The 27,433-nt window shown below is 33.4% G+C and overlaps 1 protein-coding gene across 1 annotated transcript; it reads right to left on the reverse strand.

Annotated features, from left to right (window-relative positions):
* Nucleotides 1-11,725: 11,725 nt before the first annotated feature.
* On the reverse strand, nucleotides 11,726-26,465 carry LOC106876372 (uncharacterized protein C6orf62 homolog). Its single transcript, XM_089363060.1, has 7 exons — nucleotides 25,253-26,465; nucleotides 22,467-22,553; nucleotides 21,018-21,107; nucleotides 19,582-19,704; nucleotides 16,528-16,665; nucleotides 14,755-14,814; nucleotides 11,726-12,105 (listed from the first exon to the last, which is right to left on the reverse strand). Exons 1-7 carry the CDS (start codon nucleotides 25,379-25,381, stop codon nucleotides 12,043-12,045), a joined length of 690 nt encoding a protein of 229 aa, XP_089219186.1. The 5' UTR covers nucleotides 25,382-26,465; the 3' UTR covers nucleotides 11,726-12,042.
* Nucleotides 26,466-27,433: the final 968 nt, after the last annotated feature.

The following is a 27,433-nucleotide window of genomic DNA, read 5'->3' on the forward strand; positions in this document are numbered from 1 at the left end:
GAGATAGATAAAATAAGTACCAGTTGAGCTCTGGGTTGATGTAATCAACTTGCCTCCTTCCACCAAAAATTTCTGGCTTTGTGCCTATAGAAAGGATCATTGTTTTTGAAATAAAAATTCAGTCTTCTTTGGAATCACTATTTTCATTGTTTTCTATTCATTGATGACACAGCTGAAATAAATCAAATATCTCTCTTTCTTTCTACTATACAGCAGTTGCTATAATTTTTTAAAATATTGAGCAGATTTTTTGTTTCCATAATTTTATGCTTTGATAAGTGAAAGGATGAAGTAATTCTGTATTATTTTTATTTTTCATCAAATAGTATCCAAAAAAGAACTATTAGATGCTGAAAAATCTTAAATAATGTGCATCAATTTTTAATCTGCACATTGAATTCACATTATATAATGGTTTCAAATTTTGGCACAAAGCCAGCAATTTGGGGGGAGGCAGTAAGTCACTTCCATTGACCCCAGTGTTCATGTTCAACTGGTACTTTATTTTATCAATTCCAAAAGGATGAAAGGCAAAATGAACTTCAGCAGAATTTAAATTCAGAAGATAAAGACAGATTAAACGCTACTAAGCATTTTGCCCAGCATACAAACACTTCTACCTTACACTCAGCATTATATATTAAGAACCAAAAATTAGAATACTAATTGTTAACACAATCAATGGGTTCTTATTGAACAACATGTATTCACTGGTCAATAGCCAGCTTTTTCTCTTTTTCTCTCAATGACTTTGTGACATGGACTCAATCAGGTGCCAGCAACAAGAAACAGGAATATTTTCTAGGATTTTTTTTTTATCACACCAGACAGGTTCAGTGGTTTCTGAGCAGAGCTTTATGTTAAGAAATGTTCAATAAGTTTTAGTGAATCAAAACATTGGACTAAATTTTGGATAAAAAAAACAATTGACAGCTTGATTCGTTGTGCAGTGCATCTGAGGTAATTACCATTGAGCAGCAAATGACCTCAGAATAAAGTAAAAAGATGTCTTTCATAGACCTTTGTACACTTCTTAATCCAGGATATCAGTCATAAGACCAAGAGCTTAAGCTATAAGAAGAGAGAAGAGAGAGAGAGAGAGATAAAGAAAACAAAAACAAGATTGTTGTAGTTATTTCAATAACATTTATTGAATGTTTTGTTATATTAACTTGTACAGTTCAGGTTGATTTACAACTTATATCTTACCATGGCATAATTAAGACCACTTGGGAACAGACTGAACCTTACAAGGCAGTGGAAGTTGAGGGATGAGATGAGCAGAAAATCAATTAAAGAAAAAAAAAAAAAAAGTAAAAATAACAAAAACAATTATTTCTTACATTTGCACAAGGCAACAAATTTGTAAAGGTGACAAGGAAGTGATGCTCCAATACACCAGCACTTGGTACATATTTCATCAACTGAAGGATGAAAGGCAAAAAAATTAACCTTGATGAGATTCCTAACTGTATACCTCTATGTATTTTAGTCCAGTATGGCTTCTACCAATGGACTGTGTCTTATTAATAAAAAAATAACCTTAGTATATTTACTGCTGAAGCAAATTCAATAATAATTCTTAAGACGCATATGGCCAGAAAATTTGGTGGACAGGGGTTAGTCTATTGAGTCATACTCAGGACATGACCGGTGCTTCATTTTATTGATTCCCAGCACCTCCTGAACGATTAAAAGGAAAAATTGATGTCAGCAGGATTTGAACTCAGAAAGTGAATAACCAAAGCATTTTCCCCAACACTAACAATTCTGCCAGTCCACCACCTTCTGCTGTTCTAATGATTCTACCAATCCTTTGCAGGAACAATAATTTCTTTCTAATTTAGGGAAAAAGCCAGTAATTTGGAGAAGAGAGGTATTAGCTAATACCATCAACCCCAGTACATCACTGGTACTTTATTTTTATTGACCCTGCAAGGATGAAAGGCAAAGTTGACTTTGATAGGTTTTGAACTCAGAATGTAAAGGTTCAAAAACAAATGCTGCAAGGCCTTTTGTCCCATGTTCTATCGATTCTGCCAGCTCATCACCTTAATATTAATAATAATAAATATGCTTTTCAATTATCATAATGCCCTATATTTTAAAAAAGTTTTTTTTTTAAATTAAAAAAAGACACCGGATTTTTTGACACTGCTAAATGTCCTTGAAAAAAATAACATATGGAGAGGTAAAAATATTTTTAAAGAAATGATTTCTGACAGTCAAGAAGATACAATATGAAAAGGGAAAGTATTTATTAAGCAACGTCAATACTTAACAGATACTTTATTTTATTAACCCAGGGAAGGGTGAAAGAAAGGCAAAGTTGACCTTGGCAGAATTTATGATCTCTGAATATAATGGGATTAAGCTAAATACTGCAAGCTACTTTATCAATAAATCTAAAAAATTTTCCTTCAGTAATAAAATTAGTAGTTGTTTCTTAATATAGGTACAAGACTAGTAAATTTTAGTTGACATCATTTACTCTTGTTCTTGACTGGTGCTTCATTTTACTGACTCTGAAAAGGACCTTGGTGCGGTTTGATACTAGAATATAAAGACTAAGAACAAATACCTCAAGCATTTTCTCCAACACTCTAATGATCCTGCTTATCTACCATAATAATTCTTTCTACTATAGGCACAAGGCCAGAAATTTTGGGGGAGTGGAATAAGTCAAGTATATCAATGCCCACCAATGCTCAACTGGTGCTTATTTTACCAACACCAAAAGGAAGACGGGCAAAGTCAACCTTGGCAGCATTTGAGCTCAGAGCTGGCCAAGTGATTTGGGCAAACGGTTGCCAAGTCAACAGTCTGTATCTTATGACTGGTGCTGTATTGATTACATGACAAAACACCTACCTTTGGATAAGTACTCCAGGAAACAGGAATTACATGTTATTAACTAAATGTTTCCTTTACATTTTAGTACTAAGTTCAATACTACACCTGTGCTTCTACCAAAGAGAAGAACAAAGCTAGTGCTAATGACAGTAGAATTATCAAAGGTACGTTAACAGTGTCCCAATGGTTCCTCCCAGAATTATGAGTAGTCATTCAGTTAATCCATCGATTAGACAAAATCTTAGCACCACACAATAGTATCATAACTGTTTCTAACATAAGAGGCTTGAAATTGGGAGTTAAGAGTCGAATATATCAACCCCTGCCAATCCACCGCCTTCTGTAATAAGATTTTCTCAGTCGTGAAGTCATGAATTTGTAGCAAAGAGGTATAACTAAAACTAGTTTATGGATTTCAGAGATGAAAGACAAAATCAATCCCAACTCAATTTGAATTCTAAACTCAAGGAAGACAACAGTGAATACCATTAAACACCTTTCTTTTTTTCTACTAAGATGTCGATTCAGCCAACTCACTGCCCAAGTAATACTAAGGAGATCTAATCACTCAAACACATAGAGTAAGAGTACCCTAACCCAGTACTCAAGTGTTACTTCTTTGATTGATCCCATAAAAATGTGAGTCAAATTCAATTTCAGCAGAATTTGAACTCAAAATATCAAAGTACACAACTAAATACTGCAATGTGTTTCGTTCATTACTACTTCTACCAACTGACTGCCCAAATAATTCTTTAAAAGAAAATACAAGCTAATAAAAAGTGATTCAAAATAACTGATATGTCTTTTGCATACACACACATATATACACACAGTGAATATATAAACACATAAAGACAGTTGCAGCTGGCAAAGTTGCTTGAGCTAAGTGTTGACCAGTTTGTATCCCATCACTGGTGCTGTACAGTTTATATGGCAAACACACTTAACTTTCACTAATTCAGTAGACCTATCTCTAGGTCAGTACTCTGGGAAGGCACGGGAACAATAATTTATTGACAAATGTTTCGTTATGCTTGCAGTGCTGGGTTCAATACACCCACAATTCTACTGGTGAGAGGGATACACACCACCACCAGTAGCAGTAATAATGTCAAAAAGCCCATCAATAAACAAGTACCCTGTTGATTCTTCCCAGATGTATGATATCATTCAGTGAATGTCATAGTATTAGACCATAACAATGATGATGACTTCAAGCCCAGTACTTGACTGGTACTTAGTTTATCAAAATCAAAGGATGAAAAGCAAACAACCCTGAAAAGATTTGATCTTAACATCAAAGGACATTACAAACCACAAGGCATTTTGTACAGAATGCTCCTGCCTCTGCCAACTGCTCTACTAATAGTTTCTAGTTTAGGCACAAGACCAATACTTTTGAGAGGAGGGGTTGATACATTAACCCCATTACTTGATAGATACTTTATTTTAATAACCCTGGAAGGATGAAAGGCTAAGTTAACCTCAGCAGGAGTTGAACTCAGAAACTAAAGAGCCAGAGTAAATACTGCAAGGTATTTTTCCAATGCTCTAATGATTCTTCAATCCATTGCATTCTACTCCAACAATATACAAAATATTTCCATAGTCAATCATAGAAAAACCCAAAAACCACTGTTCTCTAGGAACCATTAAAAGTTAGGGGTCACACACAAAGGAACCATTTCTACTCAATAAAATGGCCTTTCATGTTAAGGTTTACAGATGGCCAAGTTAATAAGTACATCAGTAAAGATTAAAGTAAGGATAAAGATATGTATTGTGATTAATTACCAGCACTGCAATGTGTGTGTCCAAGGTACGTAAGTCAATGAACCAGATTGCCTACTTGAAACTAGGCACCATCACATAAAAGCAAACTTACTGCTTAAGTGCAATTAATATTTTATTACTGAACAGCACCAAGGTCTCTTCCTTCTGTGTACATGAATATACATACAAGCCACTAGGCTGAGTTGGCTTGAGATAAATAACATGGAAATAAAGTATTCAGTAGTGTTCCTACAGTTATATGACTGCTTGCCACCTAGTTGCAATAGATACTATCAGTGAAGGCAGCCAATAACTGCAAACAGCAGGAGCACTATATACTAAACAACTTCTTCACATCTTACTAACTTGCAGTACTGAGTCAAGCTGAAGTATTTCAATTGGAGTTGGAGTAAACCGTATAAGACTCACTCCAATACATCCTTCCCAAGAGATCTTGAAAAGGACTGCCAAGAAGCTCAAATCTCCCTGCAACACCTACGATGGTTAAAAAAAAAAAACTTTCAAAGGATTCCATGGCACAATTAGGCCAGCGAAAGATTGAACAAGTTTACCTGAGGTAAACCATGACAAAGGGATACAAAAGCTCTAAATGTTTTTGAGAATTTTCACGGGTTTCACAAATGGAATGTGAGTGAACTGGGTTGAAGCAGGAATGTTTGGATTTTCTGTTTTACAATTTTTTAATTAACTAGTGTTTCAGTCAAGCAGAATGACTGAAACAAGTAGAAAGAGTCTTGCCTATGGTCTAATGCCTAACTATGACAAAAGTATCGAATGCAAACTTATCACAGCCACTCAAAATTTTAAACATTAAGTCAATCCCCCTCAAAAAGTATATAAACTTTGCAATAAGACACACATATATACAGGCAGTCTCTGGATTATGAACAATTATGATCTGACATTTTTAATACCTGCTATATTAAAAATTCAAGTTACATACAATGGCTGGTAATAACAAAAACAAGTGGACTATTTTTGAAAATTTATCAAAACACTGAGCATTCTCAACAATCCCTAAAGTTAAGGAAAGACATTGTTATGCCAGTGCTACCAGATCACGTAAATACTGCAAGCAATGATGATGCATCATGGAAAACTCAAACAATCATTAAAGAAATAAAAGTGAGAAGAGTAAAGTGATTTGAGAGAGGTGAAAAACCAAGAAACATTAGAAAAGCATGAAGCTATAGTTGGTCAATGATTGGGATAATTCTAAAGGACTAAGTTAGAATAACAAAGCACATGGAAGGCTCTGAAAGCTACAAGCTTTTTCCCACCCTATATAAACTGTTTAAGCTAAGTTCTTTAGTTTCTATAGCTAAAATCTCTCAATTACAAATACCATAGTTACATTTATTTATTATGATACTACTATTATTATTATTATTACTGAATTATTATGCCTAAGATGTTATGGTAAAATATTACATACCAAGACAAGCATTTGATTAATGGAGGCAAGAATGGAATTCATTTGTAACCCAGGGATTGCCTATATAAAAAAGCAAAATATCATGCTATGTTCATTTGTGCATTAAAATGCCATAACACAATCTTATCTTTTATGGCAACCAACAGTAACAGCAGTCAATAAAGATGTTTTACAATAAATGTAAGTTGCCAGACATTAAATTTCAGCCTGTTGGTATTGGTACAAATGACAACGTGTAATTAAGAGAGGATTGACAACCTTTAAAGAATATATGTCTGATGTTAAGAAAATATTACTAAAACGTTTAATCATAGGGAAAACCATAAATATTGTTATATAAATTTAGCAGCAAATGAGTCTTAGTTTCAATGTAAGAAATTAAGAAAACTTATCAAGATGTAGCTATATAATAATAAAATCATTGCTACATATTTTCCATCACTCAGGAGCTATATCCCTTTTGAGGTCAATAAAGTACCAGTAATACACTAGACGTCAAGTCAACAAACTAGAAAGCTTCTCTGAAGAAAAAATATTACCTGCCACATTGAAAAATCTTTGTCATTAGCAACACAGTCTTAGTAGCAATATCAGTTCAGATATTTTTTATCTTCTTAGCATTGTGCATAAACTTATAATCATCAGATAAAAGAAATTCTCTAACATTTAAATTTCTTTGCAAAAGTAGTCAAATGATAGCTTGGTTGAAACTAAAAATTGAAAATACCACAGCAGTAATTTTAACAGTTTTTAAGAAGATAAGGACTCTTTAGACTATTAAAAATGAAGTTAATAGCCTGAAGAAATTATCACAAAAGTAATTTTGTTGATATGCAAATGATACTTAAAAATTGATATTTAACATGTTGACAACTCTTCCAATGTCTTCATATTATAAAGAAATAACTTGTTTCTACTCAATTATAAGAACTGTCAGAGAAAATAAAATAAAAAGACATGAATGACATTTAATAGGCATTGCCCAAAAAATGGCAAAAACAGGTTTGTGGTGATGCTAACACAAGTAATAATAATGATTATAATAATTTTTGTTGGGCCACAAATTTGAGCAGTCAACAAACTGAATGAATAAGACATTTTTTTTAAAAATCATACAACAAAAACAGCAAGAGGGAAAACATTAAATAATGAAATAAGAACTTAAGTTTTGGAGTGTTTTACCCCAGAGAGACACAGAAGACCAGACACATACAATATGTACAATGAAATGTACTCACCTGTATTAGTTATGAAAGACAAGACTAACTGGCTGGTAGTACAGTACATTATCCACTTGAGAGAAAGAGAGAGAGAGAGAGAAACAAGGAAGTTTAAGTGAGTAGAGAGAAAGGCCAGTTAGAGACATGAGACTAAGCAGTGTAAGAGAGAAAGAAAAAATGAGACAAGACAGGACAAAAAAACAAAACAAAGAAAAAAAAAAAGAAGACGGAGAATGAAATTACAACTGAAAAATACCATGAGTTTGCAACCTATTTTCTACACTCCAGCCATGCTGGCATGGGTTGGATAGGTCTGCAATACACAATATTTCAACTGTGTATTTCAGTCCAGTACAGAAAATGTCAAACATAATATATATATATATATATATATATATATATATATATATATATATATGAGAGAGAGAGACAGCTATAGAGAAATATATGAAATATATGTGTGTGTGTGTGTGTGTGTGTGTGTGTGTGTGTGTGTGTGTGTGTGTGTGTGTGTGTGTGTGTGTGTGTGTGTGTGTGTGTTCATACACCTGTCTTCATCTTTTGCTTTTCTGAACATTTCAACTATATATATATATATATATATATATATATATATATATATATATATATATATATATATATATATATATATAATGATAGATAGGTAGATAGATAGATATATAGATAGATAGATAACTGGATGTACACTTCCTCAGTCATGTTCCAAAGTAGCATTCCATGGTGCCAAAGAAACAGAGCAGCTTGCAGAAGTTATGCACCATCTGAAACTGTAACTTTTTTTTTGTACGCTACAACGACCTTAGAATTTTTTTTTCCCTTTATATATGTATTGTTTTTTTTTTTTCATTTATGGCAAGGAAGAAAATTAAGGATGGAATCTGACCAAACCTATTTTAACTTCCAGAGAGAAGAGAAAAGAAAAAGAAACAAAAACAATATTTTTTTTTTTAAATTAAAACAAAAAAAACAAAGAGAAAGTCGGTTATAATGATTTTAGCATTTTTTTTTGTTGTTCTCATGTTTGAAGTTTTATTTAACTATACAGACAGTAGTTAAAAAAAATAATTTTAATTAAAAGAAGAACTTAATCCTTTTTAAAATCACAAAAATGATTGTGTTTCTGAGATGAGTGTGTTTAGCTCTGGTTACCTTGGCATTAATCATGGCCCCTGTCCCCTTCCACCCGCAAGTTAGGATGATACTAGTAGTGACCTGTATTGATATTGTGTCCAAAACCAGTTTATTAATGGCTGCTGGGCAATTAATTAGCCCTGATTTTTATGATTTTTAGGCAAACGAAAGAAGAAAAAAATTCTCTCACCCATTGCCGCCGCCACCACTTGGGATAGGGTGCAAGTGTATCACAGCTAAGTTTTTCCTCCCAATAAAAGCACATTACCTATTCCCTCCTTCCCTCCCCCCAAACGACAAGTAGATGAACTGAGGGGCAAAGTCAAATTACATGCCAAACCAACCGCCAATAAAGACACTAAGAGAAAATTTGCAGATTTTGAACATGCTCCACCTATAAACAGGTAGTCTGAAACCTTATTTAATATCATATTTAATATCATATTTAATTCAAATTAAGATATATTTTTAAAAAAAAAGCAGGCAATTAATTCTTGATAATATATATTCTAATATAAAGGGGCACTTCTTAACTTTATAGAAAAGAAAGAGGGTAAACAGAGACAAAATAAAAACGACACCAAACTCAAACAGGAAATTCTGAGAACATATCTCTCATTTCTTTCGTTAGCAAAATTATTAGCTTAATGTTTGACTAATATTTTAAATTTGCTGTCTATGTGTGTAGTACATATGAGAGAGAGAGAGAGAGAGAAAGAGAGAGCAAATGTAGCAATTAAGAGTGTGAGAAATAACACAGGTTGTTAGAAGGGAGAAAGAAGCAAGAAATGAGTTTTAAATGAAATTCCATATCTTAAATACATGCATCTATATATATGGGTGTGTACACACACACATCTCATTTAATAAACACAAGATTTAAATGAGCTACTATTCTGCTAAGAAAACACAATGGTTAGACAGGTTTGTATAGCATGCCATGTGTTTCCAAGCATTCATTCAGACTCAACGTATGCAACAGCCATGTTGTATATTTAAGTCTGAAAGATTGCTTGGAAGCACACAGCATGCTATACAAGCTTGCCCAACCAACATGCCTTTTCACAGCATGAAACTAATAGTAGCTCAAATTTAAATCCTATGTAATTTAAATGATATTTATCTCCCACTGGATCAAACATTTTTTGCTGATCCTACCAATAACAAAATAATACATTATATATATATATATATATATATATTGAAGAGAGATGTGTGTGTATGTGTAAAAGTTTTCCTAAAAAATATCACTGAATTTACTCTTTTCATTTTGATAAAGTTTTTAATCATTTATTTCAATTAAAGAATGAGGCTGCCCAGGATTTGTTGATTTAGTGTTTATCCTTAAAAATATGAATGTGCTTGTACCCTAAGTACTGGAGCACAAACATAATTTACTTAGGTTTTCTTTTTCTGAAGAATAACTCAAAATTTTCATAACTATATATTGTCTTGGTTTGTTTATGCCTTATATAAACAAAACAAATGTTTTAAATTATTATTTGACACAAAAAAAAAATTATAAACATAAATATTGAAAGAACTGTGAATGCCCACAAAAAAAAAAAAAAAAAAAAAAAAAAAAAAATCACAAGTATTCATTTATGTTATGAATTTTTTGTTTTCTATTCAAGATGTTCAATTATGCGTCATAAAGGTAAATAAAATTTGCAATATAAAACAAAAAGAAATTAAATTATATTGGAAAAAAGAAAAAGTTTGTTTTTCAAAATCATTGAAGAATTTAAACAAGAAATTTATTGAGACATAGCTATATATCTATTTATTTATTTATAAAGTTAAAGAAGTGATTTTTTAAATTTATATATATATATACAAACATACATATATACATATGAGTATACAGTATACATACATACACATGTATTTATATATAAACACGTGTGTGTGTGTGTGTGTGTATATATATATATATATATATATATATATATATATATATATATATACACACACAATATATACATATATTCTATACATATGTATTACATACATAATGTATGTGTGTATATATCACCAATGTGTTCTATGAGAGTTCTAGAATTGAAGGTAAGCCTGCATATTTCTGATACAAATATCACAACTCCAGAGAAATAATGCTTAAAGATAACCTTGGAGGGATTTTAACACTAAGCAAAGCAGCAACTGACTGCCAACCCATGATCCTTCCTTAGTGTAATAACTGTTCTTCATCAACAGAAGGATACAGACAATATTTGCAGAAGGCTCTCAATGGATTCAGACTATCTTCATTTAATGTTATTGGTCTGAAAACAACTGACAAAGACTTAATACTTAACTCATAATTATTAATTTCACAATATAACTTCTAACAATGATTTCTTAATTAAGCAGAAGGCCTCAATAACTTCTAAGTGAAATGAAATGAGAGACTCTGTGACACCCATGCAAATCTCAAAGAGCAGTAGCAGCTTAAGTGGTGAATCGCTTCAACTAAGATGTGAAACTGAAACTCGAAACTTTCTGTATGGCATTTTACTATATAGCAGTCGTAAATTATAACAATAATAATTCTTTTTGATTTGGGCACAAGGCCAGCAATTTTAGAGGGAAGGGGATTAGTCGATTACATTAACCCCAGTACTTAACTGGTACTTTATCAACCTTGAAAGGATAAAAGGCAAAGTTGACCTCGGCAGGATTTGAACTAAGAACATAAACAGCCAGAAGAAATGCTACTAAGCATTTGTCTGACACACTAACAATTCTGCCAGCTCACTGCCTTAATAAAAATAATATTCTATACATCTGTATCTATTCAATGGAAATTAAGCAGTTTAAATGTAAAATTGCTTTAATAGAATTTAACCAAGAGCTCATAATAATAATTTCTTATGTTGACAAAAAGCCACCAATAAGTTATTACTATTAATACTAATCTCTAATAAAAGTAATAATAATTATAAAATAGGAAAAGTTCAGAAAACTAGGTCTACAACAAAACAATACCAATCTAACTGCCAATTGATATTCAATCATTTCCTTCTTCAATCATTTTGAAATTAAAAAAAACAAAAAAAAGTTTTAAAAATGAAAAAAATTGAAAAATCAAAATGGAAAAAAAAAAATAATTCTTTTATAAACATGTAACTCCAAGAAAAAAACAGAAAAAATTAATGAAATTTTCAAGTGTTTCATTTTTTTTCAAAGTCCAACAGTCTTTTTTTTTTTCATTTGTTTCATTTTTTTCATTTTTTTTTTTAGCCAATGAAATGAAAAAAGTTTCATATGGTCTTTTTTTTTGTATGTTGTTTTAGTTAATATAGTTGTTTTTGCTCTTTTTTTGTACTTCTTTATGTCACTGCACTATACACCGTACCTTACTGCACCACACCACCATATCAAATCAGCACATCTCATCAGATTAAGATGACACAGAGAAAAAGAGACAACTGAATGATCAGAAAGGAGTACAGTAGCAGAGAGGTTTAAGATGAACTGGGGGTTGTTGTTGGTGTTGTTGTTAATTGTTTTTTATTCTTTGTATGTGAAGCGGGAGCCAGTTTATAGTGCTGACAAGACACGGTGGCGATGAAACACTTCAGTCTATGACTGGCGACATGCCAGAACCTCATCAACTGCTCCCGGACCCCAGTGCATCAGTTGGTCCTGAAGAAAAATAAGACAAAAGCAGAAAATATAAAACTTGGTTAAACCAACACAAGAATGTATTAAAAATGTACATACATATATATGATTAAAATGTGTGGGTGTTTGTATGGATTTAATAATATCCAAATATAAATATAGTTTTAAAATTACAACAAAATTTTGTCTATGCATGTGCATAGTACAGAATTTAAAAACTTTATATTAAAAACCAAACACCCTTAGACAATGTGGGTGCATCACTACTGTCATTTTTATGCCTACTTTTCCATGCTGGCATGGGTTTTACAGGCCTGAGGCAGTGTTTTATGGCCAGGTACCCTTCCTGACATGAATATGGCATACCATGAATATGGCATACCTATTCTAAAATCTAGGATACACACAATGTGTAGGTGCAAATAAATTTATATATATATATATATATATATATATATATATATATATTTATATATATATATGAGAAACAGAGAGACAGTGACTATTAGACAAGACAAGCCAATGTCTAGTTAACAATATATTCAGATAATCTATTCTATCATTGTGGTGACAGGTCATTACTGAAGCAATTAAGTCTAGTTTTAAGCGTTGAGTGAATGTCTGCCAAAGGAAGACACTTGAGTATATCCAAGGATTTTGACAAGTCAGTTTTGCTCTAGCCAATCTATGACAAGAAGTTTAAACATTTTAAAATTTAAAAATCTGACACACACACACACACATGCAAATGTACATAATTTAATATCCAAGGTAAACTTTACAGTTTAGCCTCACAATGGAATTTGAATAAAAAAAAAAACAAAATGACTGGTTATTCCTGTTATATGTACCAGATGAATAATCATTATGGGTAGCCAGGCCCATCCTACTCTGACTGGCACAGAAAAATGGTAATGATACACAAACCTCTCTCACACACATCTATATCTATATATATATATATATATATATTTATATATATGCGAGTAAAAATAAATACAAAATAGGGGGGGGGTTTGTATGATTGTATATAGAGGAATATATTTTGTTTAAAAGAGTTCCAACACTGTTTTTTATGTTTTATTTATATTCCTGCAGAACCAATGTGGGATATAGAATATGGAATATACAATATAATATACAATATATAATATAAAATAAAATAAAATAAAATAAAAATGGATGGCACCATGAAATAAAGTATTGAATGTAGATGAAATATTGAGTGTTCTATATAAAGGATCAAATATATAAATATATAAAGGCTTATATATATATATTTAGTACTGACTGTTGTAAAAAATATATATATATATTGATACCATAGTAGAGATTAATATTTTATTTTGGTCAAGTCAATCTCTTACTACTATGAATTCTGTGAGTACACTGGGTCTTCAGCAAGTTACGACTATATTCTTTTTCGCTCTTGCGTGCCTGCGTGTGTATGTGTGTGTGTGTGTGTGTGCGCGCGTGTATACACACACACACACACACACACACACACATGTAAAAAGCACCCAGTCCACTCTGTAAAGTGGTTGGTGTTAGGAAGGGTATCCAGCTGTAAAAACTACACCAAAAGAGGCAGTGGAGCTTGGTGCAGTCTTCTGGTTTGCCAGCTCCTGTCAAACTGTCCAACTCACACCAGCATAGAAAATGGACATTAAATGATGACACACACACACACACATACACACACACACACACACATATACAGCTGAATGACCTAACATTTACTGATGACATCAATCTCCAAGAGTCAAAAGGAGATTGTACTCAAGAACAATTATCAAGAATGCCTCCTGCAGTAAACAATCGTCTGAACTGCACCTTCCACTGTTAATCGATTATGAAGAAATGAAGATCAATGAATTCAGATATCTTGGATGTACACTGACATTCAATGAGAGGAAATGTATGAAGAGCACTAGCCTGGTCGTGTACATTCTGGAAATTGAAACATGCATGGGAAAATCCTATCCTTCCAATCAACACATAACTCAATCTCTTCAACCCTACATGTGTAATACTGCTGCTTTATAGGTGCAAAACATGAGCAATTGCTACAAACATGCATAATAGCCCACACATATATACATGTGCACATACATACATACACTCTGATATACACACACATTTGTGTGAGTATGCACAAATGTAGACAAATTATCATCACTCTTTTCCCTACTGACATGAGTTGTCTTATTCCAAGTTTGGAGTTACTGCTTTCATGGATGGGTTGGAAACCATATTCTTTTGCTTCATCTCTGGCATGGTTCCTATAGCTGTTATCAATTATTTTACATTGTAAAGTGGATACATTTTAGCATGGCACCAGTATTAGTTGTGTCTTCAAAGTCCAGAGTATCCTTTCTACCATACAGTGTCTCTGTCCTTCACCCAGTACCACTGAATTGTCTCATCCACAGCTTAGCTAAAGAGAGACTTGTTTTCCCTGTGTTGTCCCTCTACGTCCATAGTGCTGGACAAAGAGGGACCCGATGCAAAAGAGTAATGGAAGAATGAACAAGGGAGTAATAGACTATTTGTCTTCTATCCTTTGACATGAAGAATATGGGGTGGATATTGAAAGCAGTTAAAATGTCTTCAACTCAAGAATGGAACTATCAACAAAATAAAAGCAAAGAAGCAAATATAGTCACTTACTTGTGGTATGTAGAGACAGAGGCTACATAGTTTGAAAATTACTACTTGGGTGCTGCTGGTCTAAAAAAAAGAAAAAAATAATAATAATAATAATAATTATAATAATAATAAACAATTTCAGAGGTAGAGGTTAGTAGATTGCATCAACCCTAGTACTTGGCTGGTAGTATTTTTTTTTTTGACGCCAAAAGGACGAAAAGCAAAGATGACCTCAGCAGGATTTGAACTCAGAACGTAAAGCCAGAAGAAATGATTCTAAGCAATTTGTCTGTTTTTGACACAAGCAAGCAATAGGTCAGTTGATTAAATCACCCCCGATACATGAACAGTGTTTTACCGACTCTAGTGGAATTGGAATTTGGGATATAAAGATCTATCACTGCAAAACAATTTGTCCAACGCTAATTATTTCACTGCCCTTACTGATCTTAATTTAGGCGCGAGGCTAGCAATTTTAGTCAATAACATCAACCCCAATACTTAACTGGTACCCCAGAGGAATGAAAAATAAAGTTGACCTCAGCAGGATTTTAACTAAAAAGGTAAAAATATTGCAAGATATTTTGTCTAACTCTAACAAGTCTGCCGATCCCCTAACCTTATAATATTAATAATTCTTTCTACTAAAGGTACAAGGCCTGAAATTTTGGGGGATGAGGCTAGTCAATTACATCAACCCCAGTGCTCAACTTATTTTATCAACTTCAAAAGGATGAAAGGCAAAGTCAGCCTCATCAAAATTTGAACTCAAAACGTAAAGAGGAAAAGGAAATGCAATAATAATACTTTATTCTAACAGTGATATCTAACAGATTCAAGTTAAATTGGCAGGGGTGCAGAAAACTACTAATTAAATCAAGCAATATGCAAGTGACTCGTAACTTAGATACAAGGATGCAACGTTAGTGATAAGGGTATAGTTAATTATATCAACACTAGTGCTTGATCAGGACTTCTTTTAGTAAACTGGAAAAAGAAGAAAGGCCATTTTAAGTTAATCATATTCATCAAACAGTAATGAGAGCCATTCTGAACAGGTATCACTGTTGAGCTTACTAAACTGTATGCATTATGAGTTATTATATGTATTGCTTCTCTGATTTGCTAGCTTTATAGTAGTTCTCTCTAATTTGGAATTCCATTACAGAACAACATGGCTTGATTAGGGTGATGGATTCCTAATCCTAAGATTGTGGCTTTGATTGCTGGACTGGTTGATGCACTGTGTTCTTGAGCAAAATACTTCATTTCACATTGCTCCAGTCCACTAAGCTGGCAAAAAGTAGTATTCCTGCAACAGACTGGCATCCCATTCAGTGGGGGAATCCAGAAAACCAGCCCTGAGTCTTAGGAAGGAGATTTATATTTTTATATCTTTATTCAGTACAATATATATTTAGGACTAAGACACCTGATGACAAGTGGAGATGAAAACAATTGAAAAGCAGATATAAATATATAAATATTGAAAAATTTCTTAAGAGTTCAAAACATCATAATCTTATTAAAAATAACTTCTCATATATTGAGACAATCAAACTAAAATATTTCTTCAGCCAACAGTGTCAACTCGGAAATCTTGGTCACACTGTAGCCTTTGTTACAAATAAAAAAAATCTCTCTCATCCACTACCACCACACCAGAATAACACAATATGAATGACCTGCATAAAAACCTTCTGAAATGAAGTCATTTTACAACAGGTGAATACTAAGAGTTAAGTAGCTGGAGATATATAAAAGAGAAAGGAAATAAACTTGTGCAATACATACTTGAATAACATGTCTATCCACAAACAGGAACATTGACTGCTCAGCATTACTGATGATCAATGCAGACTTCTGGTTGCGAATTGCCACTAGATGGAGCAACTGTTTCTCATATTCATGATGTGAAAATTCAAAGACAGTCTGAAAATTTCAAACAATCGGACATTTGACTTTTTTTTTTAATGTCTTTTTAATATACCAAATAGATCAATTACCAAACACAAGAGGGGAGGGGGGGGCAACATAACCAAAATTAACTTTAAAGTTCAATTAATATTTCTGCATCCCTTCATTAAATGTATTATTATTGAACCAATTACTCAACATTAAATTCTTCTTTTTACACATTCTTTGCTAAACTTAAATGTAAGTGCATGTGTGTGCCTATCTCAATGGTTTCAACAAGCTTATACAAGGCAAGTAACCATTTAGCCCCAGGCAGCACGACCCACTGAGGAGGACTATGAGAATTATCTCAGAGTTCGAAATCACATGATATGGGTAAATCTGCAATTTCTTTTGCGATTGTACCTCACTTTGGTATGTTGGCTATTTCCTCACTCCTCCAATTTTGTCAGCCTGTTAACTTCCAGTGCTTGTAGCTTACTGAGTCACTTTTGACTACTATTTTTAGTGAAACTAGTGCCCTCTAGTACCCTTGTTTATATATTTGCCTTCTGGTTTTTTGGCTCACTAACTACCTGTATTATTATATACTAGCAGAAATACCCGGCGTTGCCCGGGTTAAAGAGAATAATGAAATCTAAAAACGCCATCTAGACTACGCATCATCTTTATATATAGAGATGTATATACACACACGCACCCAAACACACGTATATATATGTATATCAATATAAATATATGGAAGTCAATGAAGTTTCGTAAAAGAACATGATCATGTACATACTTTCTTGCTGTTGTGATTATAACACCTCATTGTAAACTATGTTCCTTGTTTTCCCTTGTAGAGCATATACAAATAGGTTTTTTGTTGCTGCCCACTCTTGAGCAGCCAACATACAGTTGTCTATGTGAGAAGCAGGGCTCTTCCAAGAGAAGACCAGCTACAGACAGTGTTTGACCCTGATATTTGTTTATGGACATGGCAAAAATCACACGAAGGGGGAATTGTAGTCTTCTGAATGTAAAAGGAATGTCTGCTCCTGATGGAGTAAGAGGAATTCTTGGAATAAAGACGTCATCCCCTTTTGCACATCCAGAAAGAATGGTAGCCTCGATAACGTGTGACATCATTTTCTAAATAATGCTCATCTGTTATGTTCGGGTTAAAATTTCATCAACATCAAAAATATATGAATTTTCATGGGAGTTATGGCCATTATGCAAAGAATATAATTTCCAAATTTCATAAAGATCCATTCAGTACTTTTGACGTAGTTTTGGATAAGAAAACAAATGACTAATGTGTGCATGTGTATGTGTGTGCGATGGGTGTATATATGTATAGATATCTGTATGCATGTATATATGTATATATGTGTACATATTACATGTACATCTATATATATATATATACATCTACACATATGTATACATATACATGTATGTATAGATCTATATATATATATATATACATATACGTGTACATCTATATGTATACATATACATCTCTCTCTCTCTTTCTCTCTCTCTCTCTGAAAGTATCTGTCATTACAGTATCGAAATGGTGTACATATACATCTCTCTCTCTCTCTTTCTGTCTCTCTTTCTCTCTTTCTGTCTCTCTCTTTCTCTCTCTGTGAAAGTATCTGTCACTACAGTATCGAAATGTGATTGTTTCAGTTAGTGGAATAGTTTCATTTTTAAAGTGAAAGTATTTGACATGAGTGTTTTTGTTTCACTTTTGACACGCAATACTTAAATAGTGGAGGAGATATTATGTTGCCGTGTGCTCGAACTCTGCAAGAAGTTAATAATTTTTTTTGACTAAAACACAACTGGAACCCTAAGTAAGGCATGTGTAAAATTTGAATGAAATTGGTTGCGTAGTTCTAGAGTTTTAGGGATTCACACACACACACACACACAGACAGACAGACAGACAGACAGACATTCTCATTTTTATATATATAGATTATTAATATCTTCATTTTATATATATATATATATATATATATATATATATATATATATATATATATAGGTACACACACACACTGTATTCCCCTGGGTTGGATGGTTTAAAAAGATAGAAGACTATATCATGCTCCATTGTCTACTTTGGCTTGGTTTCTAGTCAATATCCTTCCTAAAACCAACCATTTTGTAGTATGCACTGGGTGCTTTTTCTCATGCAGCCAGCACTAGTGAGATCACTATGCAGCCAGCACTAGTGAGATCACTATGCAGCCTGCAAGACTACAAACTCTGAGGCAGCTGTATGCTGGAGATGAGTTGATGAAACATCAGAGAAGAGCCAGAGCAGAACATGTTTCTTGCTGTAGAGGAACTACAAGGTTACTCACAATGATTGGGATGGAACTGGGAAGAGATAAATATAGCAGTGAAGATGTGTTTGAGTGGACTCTCAAGGTTCAAGAGAAGTAGAAGTGGAGAGTATGTATGCATGTATATATATATATATATATATATATATATATATATATATATTACATACACACACACAAAAACTCTTCCTCCACTGACGAAATGAAATTATCATGACAGAAGTATGTTTGACATAAATTGCTAATCTTTTATTATTTATATTTGTACTTTGTAGTGTATTTTACACATATATATCCTTGCATGTTTATTAGGTTAGGTTATTTTAGCTGTACTTTAGAATATTGAATACTATGTGTTACAAATATCATGAGAAATATATTCAGCAATATACACATTAAGCTCCTACTATTTAAACAGGTAGAGCACTTTCCATGTATAGAAGATATTATGCATAAGTCATTTGTATAGCAGATTCCATGTCTGAATGATTCAACCAAATTAGTTTCATGTAAAGTGACAACATTACTAAAATTTCCACAATCTACACTCATCCATACACACACAATATACAGTAATTTACTTTACCTGCAGAGGCTTAAACTTGCCATTGTCTCCTTTCCATCTTGAAAAAAGTAAGCATTCAATCTTATCAATGTCCTTACGGGGCCACAACATGAAATCCATGTCTGAAGCACAACCCAGCACATCCTGATGTGTAGATAAATAGAAGACATAAAAAACACTGCAACAAAATTTGGAAAAGCAAACATACACACATGCATGTAGCTCTATGTATGCAACTATGTCAAAATGTAAAATTAAAACAATACACAAAGGATTCCGCGGTACACGTGTTTCAAGCTTTATACACAAACAGTCATTGCATCATTATATGAGTATATAATTGATATACAGGATGGTTTAAAGCTATCTTCAGCCGCAAATATATTCCGTCCCAAGATTACATCACAAAGAAAAAAGAAAAGGAGAGAGAAACAGGAGAGAGAAAAAGGGAAAGTCCACTTGGTATAATCCATAGTAATATGCTTATTCATTAAATTGTTATATTTACAAAAAAGTTCATTGGTATTCAGAAATCTGTCCATATTGTACCACAATACATGTGCCTCTATGTATAACCCTTTGTATATATGTTTTGAGTGAAATATGAATGGTGTAAAAGCATAGAGGGTTTATGTTGTTCAGGGCAAATTTTTTGGTTGCATTTGATGCTGCTGCTGCTATGATGAAGATTCAGTGAATTTTGGGAAGTCTAAGTAAGTCAACTTAGAAAGTGGTTTGTAGGTAGCCAATGTAAAGCCAGAATAGATGCAGAGCTTGTTAAGGATGGTGGAAGGATGTGATTGACATCATCCACATACAACATATGTCTTACAATGATGAGACAAGGGTATTTAGATATACGTGCAGCATGTCATATACAAGACATATTTTTCACTTTCGAAAAATTATTTTCACAGACATTTTTTTACTGACATTTTATCATGTAACTGGTATTTTGATTATGACCATGCCATCTTTGTGGTATGTCATATTTAAGACATGAAGTTTTGTTTCTAATATACTGTTCCCTTTTGAAAACGAGAGTAGTCTGTGAACTGTTTTGTTGCTAATTCTGCCAGGGTGAGCAACCGTACTGAGAATCCCTTGTTTCTCATTAATTGAAGAATTTTTCTTCACTGTGAAACTAAGTCAAGACTGGAACAATGGGATACAATGGAGTGACATGGAACAAAAGATAAGCCAAATACATGTATAGCTGATATTTTTTTTTTAATTCTTTGAATTCATTCTATAAAGAAGGGCATTGTTTCTGTTTAAGAAACAAAGCTCCGTCACTATAATTTAAATATCAACAACATTACAGAGTCAGATGTTAAACTTAAGAGAAAAGAAGTGACAAAGGAGTGCAATAATTATGACAAGTCAAAAAATTAATGGTAGAAAATGTGAAAGGGCTAAAGAAGAGAATATTTGAGGTGAAGAATTTACAAACTTACCTTCCTCATTGATTGCCAGCGAGTGGCATGAAGTTGGACAACATCTTTATCCAACAGTTCCTTTGTACTCTCATAGGAATAAGCTTCTTCCTAGAAATGGAAATCAAGTAAAATTCAATAAATAATTAAGAAAATGCAGATGACCAATTCAATAAGATAAAAGACAACCAGCCAAGAGGTTTGTATCCTTGCAACATTTATTTCCATCAGTAGGTAGGTACTGCATTGTAATAATATTGACTTGGAAATCCATGGCAACACTGTAAACATTAACAATTTAATGGCTTGCTATAAAGACAGGTTCAATATTTTCTTGCAGGAACAATTTCACATGCAATAGGCTACCCAGGAGAGATTTACCTTTCATCCCACCGTCTTAATGCCAGGGACAAGCACCAGCCCAATGGTTTATGGAGATCATTGGCCAATTACCTCTCCTCTTTTCAAACACCTGAGAATTTCTCTCCAACCTAGATCCCACCTCTTACACATATACTGCACATCCTATTTCTTTTGGAGACTGAAACTCCTCAACCCAGACCTACAACCCATCTCCTCTGTTCAGGTTACACTCTCTACACAGATTTCACTCCAAAAGATGGTGTCTGTAAATATATAGACTCCACTCTCCTTTGTCACTTACTTGAACATCAGCAATAACTTACAATTTCTTTGTCTTAAAATCTTCCTCTCTTATTTCCTCAAATAAATCTATTACTCTCTGCATTCCTCAAACCACTAGCAACTCTTAGACCATATCTACTCCTGCATCAAGAACATATCTCTCACTCTTCCCTCTCTGAAATCATCATCTCCCATTTACTTCAATGTTTACAACTCCTCATGACGTTGACAGTCATTCCATACTGATGCTGTCAGTGCAGAAACCAAAAATCCTTTGCTATTGTCATCTCTTTATACTATCTTATTTCATCCATTCGCAGTCATTCAGATCAACACAGGAAACTCCAAAACACACTTCTTGATTTCTTTCTTACCTCTACCTAACTGTGTCTGTACCTATAAAGTGTTCCAGCTTTTAACTCGCTGCAACTGTCCACCATACAATCACACACTACACAGTACCCCTTCTCCCAGGAGTCAATGCCACTTCAAGCATGACCATTAAAACATTTCCCCAGTACTTTAGTGATTCTTCTAATTCACCCCTATGCCTTAATGATAATTATGAAGATAAGTCTGTGGCTAGGCACAATTAAATTGACATCATTACTTGCCTGGAGCTTATTCTATCAACCTTGAAAGGAGGATGGATAAGGACTACCTCTGAAAGATTTCAAATCTGAACCTGTGAAGACCAATACTGCAAGGTAATTTGTATTTCGCTCAACAAATTATGCCAAACACTACACCATCGTAGCAATAATAATGATAGGCACTCTTACCACCACAAACAAACCAACCAAAAGAAAAAAAAAAAAAACTTACCCTAACACCTCGTAAAATACTGTCTTCATAGTTGTTTGTCATGACAGGGAAAACTTCTGCAACTTCAAAGAGAGCAGATGCTTTTTTCTGAAAAATAAATGAAGAAAATAAGAATGATTTGGATAAATGCATTTATGTATGCATGTATGTGTATCTATACATGCATATGTATAATGTACATGCAAGTGTGTGTGAGTGTGCACAAGAGGCACAAGCCTGGCTGTACGATTAAGAAGTTTGCTTTGTAATCATGTGGTTTCAAGTTCAGTTCCACTGTGTGGCATCAGGAACAAACATCTGCTTCTACAGCCCGAGACTGACCAAAGCCTTGTAAATAGTTTTGGTAGACAAAAAAGTGAAAGAAACCCATTATATATGTGTACGGATGTATATGTGCCTCTTTATATTTGTAGTTCTCTGAAAACTGCTGAGCTACCGAGTGACATTGTTGTCATTTCCCCGGCCAACAAATCATCTGCTGGCTTTTGTACCTTTGAAGACACATGGAAAAAGTGAACTCTTACTTGAAAAACAAGGGTTAGCAACAGGAAAGGTATCTGATTGTAGAACCTTTCTTCATTCTAATAAGAATGAAGTGCAAACTACCTTGTCTTAAAAGTACACTTTATCATAAAATATATAGGCACTTTCTTTTCAACAAAAGATGCACCATCCTTTGACGTGCACCGAAGTAGCATAGACCAATGAAGTTTCTAATATGATCAATCACCTTGCCTGAAATAATAGCCAAACCTCACTCAAATAACATTATCATCTTTAAAAGATAGGAAATATATAAATAATACACTCATGAGTACACTATGTCTCTGGAATAAAAATGGTCACAGCTGGAACAAATTTGATCATAAGTGTGTTTATGATAAGAAGTGACCTGGATCTAAACAACCACCACTACTGCCAGTATAGCTGTTGTTCATATATTAACACACTGTGCTACAGGTTAATATCATTATTTGCAAACAGTCAACAACTGGTTCTGATCTTTAAGTTACACCTAACTTGAAAATAACAGATTCAGTGAAACTGAATTTTGTCAGCATATCTTTTGACTAGATTTTGTTATCAGTTTATTAGTGTTTGTGAACATATTATATGAAGTACAAATATCACAAAATATTCCACTTTCTGTTTGGTATCAGATCAGCTCAAAATCAATGTAGGTCAGTAAAAACAAAAACTTTATACACATTGCAATAGAAGAGCCAGATCAAATCATTTGACCATCCTGAGATTTTTACAGCTTTCCTCAAGCAAAGTACCATTTATCACTTAAGTGAGAAAGAGAAAATATATATATAGGTATTTTGGAATGAATAAGCCAGGGGAAATGGGGCTGTTCATTAACCTATACTAGTAGTAAAAAAAAGTAAAGCTCTTTCCAGAGTCATATAGATTCATAGGGCCAATTTCCCAGTTTCCATGGTGTATATATTCCCTACCTGGACAGGATGCCAGTCCCTCAAAGGATTACTCACTTTTGTCAGCTGAGTGGACTGGAACAACATGAAATGAAGTTTTCTGTTCAACAACACAACACATCATCCTGTCCAAGAATCAAAACTACAATCTTACAATTTTGAGTCCAACACCCTAAACACTAAACCACGCACCTCCACTTACCTATATTATGTCGCGTACTCATGATCGAAAGCTGATTACACTAACCACAAAGCCATATACATATATACTAAGCAGTCACTCGTAAATATGACAATTCTTTCACTAATTGTTTCAGATGTCAATGCAATAAAGATCAGACACCCTCTGATCCAACAAAATTTTAAGGATGCGACAGCTGAAGGATGAGAGAGAGTGTACTTTGCTGGTACACATTTTTAACTGAGTAGGCTGGGACAGTGCTCAAGGATGCATGCTACCCAATTCAGAAACCAAACCCACAACCTTATGATCGTAAGCCCAACACTCTAACCATCAGGCCACATGCCTACACACACACATATAACAACAAATGGTTTCCATGCTAACTCAGCATGGAAAAACAGACACAAATGATATACTATATTTACTCATGTACAGGGCATCCCAAAAGTCCCAAAACTTTCACCATAACACCCTCAAGAGTTTCAGACCCCACTTCTCTGATTTCTCTATTGATGTTCTCCTTCAGTTGTATCAGGGTCTTCGGTTTGTTCACATAAACCCTCTTTTTCAGGTGTCCCCACAAGAAAAAACCTGGGCTAGTCAAGTCTGGGGAACGTGAAGGCCAGTTGACATTGCCGTAGCGGAAGATTCTTCTCTCTCCAAAGCACTGCCAGAGCAATAGCATTGTTTCTCTTGCGGTATGAGCAGTTGCCCAATCTTGCTGGAACCATGTGTGAGGTCTACTTTGAATGGCCTTCACGTTCCCCAGACTTGACTAGCCCAGATTTTTTCTTGTGGGAATACCTGAAAGGGAGGGTTTACATCAACAAACCAGAGACCCTGGTGCAACTGAAGGAAAACAGATGCCATTGACCTGACACCGACATCGGCCACGACTACAGTCTCACTTGGCATGACAGGTTTACACAAGCACAGTATATATCACCAAAGGTCTCAGTCACCTGTCACTGCCGCCATGAGCCTCAACGCTCAAATGGTGTTTAGTGGAGACAACGGTAACTCATAATGAACACAACAATTCTGGAATATAAAAAACAAATTTAACTGTTGCAATCATGTTTGGGCTCTAAAAACATCAAATCAGTGATTACAATTATAAAAATGTTTAAGAAATAAAAAAAATTTTTTAAACTGATACATACCTTGTCTTTGAAATGGAACAAAATGTACATTTTGAAGTCAAAATGATCTGCCAAAGATTCTCGTTTCTTTCTCAGTCGATGCCTCAGCCGGTTCACAGCCGTCTGCTTGCGTGTATAGGAATCCCCCATCCTACAGATTTTCTCTTTTCTTTTTATTTAAACTATATGATTCCTCAACAACAGGATGAAACCTATTATAGCACTAAGGAGAGATGAGCTTGAAAACTTATAACTATAGACACCTAAGATGATTAACAAACTGTTGATGACAAAAGGAATGGGAATAGAATGAGATCAAATAAATTAACTGTAGATTAACTTATACACACTGTGAAAAAAAAATCATTAAAAGTAATTAGTTTTCCTTCTCTTTATGTAGGGGATTTACTTCATGAAAACTTATAAAAAAAAAGAAGAGTATATCTTGAATTTGCTGACAATTGAAAACAAAAAAAATGAGAACCAAAGAAAAAAATTTCAATTGTTGTGCTACAAGGAGTCAACAACAATCTTTGAAAAAAAAAGTTCGCAAAACTATGAAATATTGGGAAGTAGTTTCAAATAGAACCTTACTTGGGAGAAGATAATCATATATAGCCAATGGAATTTCACTCCAAGACTACAAAAACTTTTAACTTGTACAATATTGACTTGTTGTAGTCGTGCTTGTACCAATTGAAGACTTAATTCTCGTGCCCAATATCACCTCAAAAATTATCTTAATTTCTTTTATTCATTCTTCCATCTTATTTGACAAACTATGTTAACACTACCAGTGATTTGTATATTTTTAATTCTGGGTTTTCTTCTTTCCTTTTAACTCCTCCTGTCCCTTCATCAAAGCATCTAAAAACCTAAAGAATTTTTTTTATTTTTGTAATTATTGAAAACTTTTTGGTTTGAACCAAATTTTTCAGGAAAAAAAAGCTGTGCTGGTGCTTTTTTTTTTCCTCCCTTTTCTCTTTCAATATTTCCTAAGTATTTGCCATAGTTGTCACCTGTTTTAGTTTAGAACAAGATTTTCAGCCCTTATTATATCCATACCGCAGATATATTTTATATAACTCTTTTTGCCCAATAGTCAAGTCATTTAGTATTATATACATGTAGACTTAAACATACTGGTTTTCTCAGCAGAGAAAAGGAATGGAAAAAGGGAATATGGGATTGTGTAGATTTATATTTATATATATTTTTTTTTTTTAGTTTTTACAAACTAACATACAAATATTTATGTGGGTTTTTTTTTAATATTATAAATCTACATCTTTAAATATATATATATATATATTTAATTGGATTTTTGTGAGGTTTAAAAAAAAATTCTCACCTTCACGAACACAACAAAATCTATATTTTGCATCACTAATACATTTTTTTTTGTAGATTTTTTTCACAATAGTAAAATATTAATAAAATGACATTAACAAAAAATACATTTTAATTTTTTTTTCTTTAACCCACTTTTTTTTTTCTTTCTTTTCAAAAATATATCTTTCCCAAAGAAACTTCAAATCATTTATGAACTTCCAACCTATTCACACAACTATTTCATGCTCACACATTTCTATTATACATGTACACGTCTATTGTACACTCTATCATGAAAAAAAATTATATATATATATATATATATATTACTCAACAAGATTCTAAAGGAAAGAAAAGAGAAGTAATTAGTGATGCTATTAGGACTGACGAATGTGATGGTGGTGGAGATGGGACACCGAAATCATCAACAAGCCCATGGACAATATAATGAGTTCTTCGCAAAATAGACAGACCCACTGAAAGGTCTGCTTCAAAATGCGACTTCGTCATTTTTCCTACAGATTTTTTTTTTTTTTTTTCGAACACAAATCCCAATTCCTTTTATGATGTCATTCTGAAGAAAACTGTTCAATATATACTAAAATATATATAGATAAATTATATTCATTTATTTATACATATTTATATAACTCATTTCACATGATAACACACACCCCCATAAAAGAAAGGAGAAAATAGAGGTTTAGAAAGAAAATAAGGAAGGTAGGGAATGGCAAGTGCCCAGTATATATTATGGAGGGTTTGTTGTTGAAATGCTTAATCAAAACAACAGGGTCTGCAAACAAGGGGCAACAGCAGCGGTTGTTATCGCTGGTGGCATGCTGATGTGGCTTGTATTACTGAGACTGA

This window comes from Octopus bimaculoides, chromosome 14 (assembly GCF_046866305.1).
Source record: "Octopus bimaculoides isolate indiv1 chromosome 14, ASM4686630v1, whole genome shotgun sequence".
NCBI classification, from domain to species: Eukaryota; Metazoa; Mollusca; class Cephalopoda; order Octopoda; family Octopodidae; genus Octopus; species Octopus bimaculoides.